Raw genomic sequence first — 4,388 nt, forward strand, 5'->3', positions numbered from 1 at the left:
GACTGAGAGCAGAAATGCTTCACTTGTCTGCTTCTGTAGGTCAGTGAGCAGGAAACACAGAGAAACATGTCCTACCACTGAACATTTCTCATTTGCCTTTGCCTTCAAACATGCAAAACAACATGCTCATCTGACACCCATGACACAAAGACCTTTCATAGCATGACTCACAATCAAAAAGAAATGTCACTAGAAAGATTCACAAGCTCAGTGACTTCAGCTGCTAGTTTGTGGATGACTGTGGGTACATCCCAAGTCTCTTTTATGCACCAACATTTCCTTCCCTTATGTATTCTTGTGTTTTAGTCCCTCCCACATAATGAAGATTTTAATCTGAAGTTCAGGAGAGGGACCACGTCCAACCATATGCTGCTTCAGTTCCTCATTACATTTAAACCACCCGTTCAAACTAGTCTTCTGCTTCCGCTTTTTCGCTGTCTTGTTTGCCCCTCTGATGCTGCGTCATTTTCTGCTTCGAGGCTGAATCATCTTCCCTGTTTTTTGGGGGTTTGTGCCTGCTGGTCCCTCTCTACCATCTGCAGGGCCTTGCCCATTTGCCACACCACCGGCGGCCCCACCCCTCCTTGGCAGGCTGCGGCTGCCTTGTCAGCTTCCCTCACTCTTCAGTTCCATGAGGACTCCTCCTGCCTCTTTGCCTATAAAGATCCTATCACCAATTACAGCTTCTCATCACATCCCCCTGCATTTCCCCACTGTCACCAGGTGTATGTTCAAGGGGGATTTGTTGGGTTTTCCTTTAATAGTGTAATGTCTAGACCTGATTAAAGTGCCCTGAGACACAGCTGTTGAGAATTGGTCCTATGTGATAAATAGAAGGTTTCGGGGGTCCACCAGTGTCCAAGAGCGGGACAGACTTCCAAAGCCTTTTACCCCAAACCACAGTCCTCAATCATTACAACATTCATTTGACATTCATCCTTTCCTGAGGGCAGGGTCCCTGCTAATGAAATGGAGATTTTAATCTGAAGTTCAGGAGAGGGACCACACCCGAACACATGCCGCTTCCATTTCACATTACATTTAATTCACCCATTCAAACTAGTCTTCTGCTTCTGTTTTGTGTAAAGGTATGAGTAGAAAATGCAAGGAGAGAGGGATGGAGGGCATGTCAGGGCCGCTCGGCGCAACCTGCCTCTCTTCCGCCTTTCTCTCCTCTGTTCTCTTGACCTGCGGGATCTGCACCTCAGCTGTGTTGCATTCGTAATTAGCGATTCGCTTGTCGGTGCACACAGCTGGGGTGCATCCCGCTAATTGACTCCCTCCTTATTTATACCTCTGGCAGACGCTCCGCCGGAGCAAAGTACGTGACTTAACGTGCATTAACATTACTTACATTAACGACTGTAACGTGCATACCCCGCAACAGCCCTTTTTTTGTGGTATGTATATACGTATTTTAGATTTCCACGCTGACAGTGACTGTGCTGTGGATTTCTCTTATCACGTTGGTCTTTTGTGTTTTCACTGTTTTGTTATTTGATTTCCACGCTGACAGTTCCTGTGCGTGGTTTTCTTTTGTTTTCTTTCCACCTGTCTGTCTACATCCTGCTGCTCTCCTGGTTTCAGCCATTTCTGCCCTACTCTGGTTTAGTATTCTAGTATCCTCGATCCTCAGATATAAGAGTCTTGGGATATCCTTGATCCCCACTTGACCAGAACAACTTTCAGGTTAAGTGAGTATCAAGGAGCAAGGAATGATCATATAGGAAACAGTGATGCAGCCACTATCCATTACCTATACCACTTACTCCTGAATAGGGTCACCGGGGGGCTGGAGCCTATCCCAGCTGACATGGGGTGATGGGCGGGGTACACACTGGACAGGCTGCCAGTCTATCACAGGGCTAACACATAGAGACAAACAACCACACACCCTCACATTCACTCCTAATTTAGAGTCACCAATCAACCTAAGTCTTTGGACTGTGGGAGGAAACCAGAGTACCCAGAGAAAACCCACGCAGTCACAGGGAGAATATGCAAACTCCACATAGAAAGGTCCCAGATCGACCAGGGCTTGAACCCGAAGCCTTCTTGCTGTGAGGCTAAGCACCATGTTGCTGTGCTGCTCTCACTATCACTACAGCAAATGAAATACACATTCTGGTTGCATATACTACATACAGCATACAACACAACACACACTGGTAAAACATTTTTCTAATATTACATACAGCTCAGTGCAGAGCATATGAAATATAGAATCATCCTGTTAAGGTCAGTATGCACAGGGACATAAGCTGAATTAATCCAAAATGAAATTTTTACACATTTTTTAGTTTTTAATGTATTGTGTAAAACAGCTGAAAACCAGTTTTACTTAATTATGCCACCCCACCCCCACCCCACCCCCCAAGGCTGCAACTAACGTTTTTTTTTCTTCACTATTGATTAATCTGCAGATATGTTCTCAATTAATAAAACCAATTAACTGTTTAATCTAAAAAAAAAAAGGAAATATTGGTGAAAAATGTCACAATTGCAATGTTTTAAAGGTAGTGGTGTAAAATACAAACATATCCAGTTAAATCATGATGTCTTCATTATGTACACTATACTGGGCAAAGTGTTAAAAGCAAAATCATATCTTAAGGCAATAATGCAAAGAAATAAATGAGCTAAATTAACCCAAATAAGATAAAACTGAACTTTGAAGCCAAAATATTTCAGTGAATCTAAAAGTCAAACTGTGTAAAACAGCTGCCAACCATGTCATTGCAGTCATATAATGACCATATTCTAGATGTTTGCCTTCACTTGCATTCAGTAGCAGAACTGCACAGTATTAGGGATACTTCCAAATCTCATGAGGCTTTCATGCCTCATTAGGGAGCTTATAAAATGGTTTGATTTGAAACTGCTGAAATGTGAATAGTGCAAACATGGAAGGTGTTAGGACATTGTCTGTTCGGGGAAGTGTCATGCTTTTAATCGATAGTTTGCTTAAAAGAGAGATTCCTGCCGAGATTTAAAGAAAATATTAATTAATTATGCATTCCGAACACAAGAAAGGGCCAAAGTGAAAGGAGCTAGGCAACCTGTTCTCTCCTAAAGGCAGCCAAACTAAGAGTAATGAATCATGTAAAAGAGCCAGAAGAGCTGTTTGCACTGTGGGAATATTACTATTTTGCTGTCACAAGTGGAGGCTTGTAAGTTGATATCACGCTGCAATTTGAATACAATGTCATGATGAAGTGTGGACTTTGGTCGTAAGGAGGCAGCAGCGCACTCATCTCCTGCTCTTCATTGCGCTCCGAGCCCCGCGCCACCTCCGCAGGGCACACTCACCTAACTTTTGCGGCGACGGATGATAACGCATCACTCTTGATAGTCTTCCTTTTGGACACCGCAGTTCCCATGCTGAAGTGGAAACGACCCAGGGGAGAAAAGGCAGATCATTCCACAGACTGATGGGCGACGGAAACAAGCAAAAGAAAAAAAAGACTAAAAGAGGAAATAAAGAATGGTCCGTCTCCAGCGATCACGACTATGATTTCATAGTTGTCATTCTCAGTTTTAGGGATAAAACATTGCGGCTCCAGCAAGCTACAGGCTGAGCGTGGCGCGCCGCAGCCTCTGTGGAGTGGAGGACAGTCGGATGGTGGTGCGCTGCTTCCTCCTCGCCTCAGCCAAATGAAGCTCCCAGGAAGGAAGCGGAGACCATAAAAGGAAGACCAATCTCCCGCCCCCTGCACTGGCCGGACAGGTGCGGGCTGGGCAACAGCAGGAGAAGATGAACACGCACGATGTACACTGAGATATGAGGAGGTGTGGACACTTGGGTCCAGAAGTAATCACAGATCTTATTACCAGTTATCAAGTAAAACTGTGGTAGGACATTCCTTTGGATGATGTGGCTCTAGTAAATAAATGTCTAGGTAACATTTTACTTGAAAGTTGGAATCCTTATGATTTTCATGAAATCACAGTTTACTATTTATGCCAGGCTTTCTTTTTTGCAATACTCATTCAATGTATTTACATTCTGTAATTATCTTTATGGACTGACGTTTTTTATTGTCAAGCAACAGATATTAGTTTCAAAACTGAAGCACCACCTGATGACCCTGTAGACCTGCTTTCACTCCTACACCCACACAGAATCTGTACTGGTGTTGGTGATAATAGTTATTGACTCATTGGGGCTGTTAGTAGTTTAATCTTCTTTTATTAGACACTCTTGGTAGAACAGTGTCAATAGTTGGACACCTGAGTGGACCCAGCTCTCAGAGGTGATTGCTGTTACAAGCTAGTTGGACCAGCCACTGCTTAACCAAAAATGGAAGTTGAAAGGAAGATATTGCTTTACACTGTGTCAGGGATGATTAAGACCTTGTCTGCCTTTGACTTTTTGTAATCCTCCATAT

At 43.6% G+C, this 4,388-nt stretch overlaps 1 protein-coding gene across 5 annotated transcripts in view; it reads right to left on the bottom strand.

The window, feature by feature from the left end:
* nsmfb (NMDA receptor synaptonuclear signaling and neuronal migration factor b) overlaps nt 1–3,780 on the bottom strand; it is a 58,835-nt gene extending 55,055 nt beyond the window's left edge. For 4 of the 5 annotated variants that reach the window (XM_020599345.1, XM_020599347.1, XM_020599344.1 and 1 more), the window contains exon 1: nt 3,310–3,779. In XM_020599345.1, coding sequence (XP_020455001.1) covers nt 3,310–3,380 — 71 coding nt within the window. In that variant the 5' untranslated portion in view covers nt 3,381–3,779. Of the gene's footprint in view, nt 1–3,309 lie in introns of all 5 variants that reach the window. The other variant, XM_020599346.1, reaches the window with a different exon arrangement.
* Nucleotides 3,781–4,388: the final 608 nt, after the last annotated feature.

Source organism: Monopterus albus, unplaced genomic scaffold (assembly GCF_001952655.1).
Source record: "Monopterus albus unplaced genomic scaffold, M_albus_1.0 scaffold40.1, whole genome shotgun sequence".
Taxonomy (NCBI): Eukaryota; Metazoa; Chordata; class Actinopteri; order Synbranchiformes; family Synbranchidae; genus Monopterus; species Monopterus albus.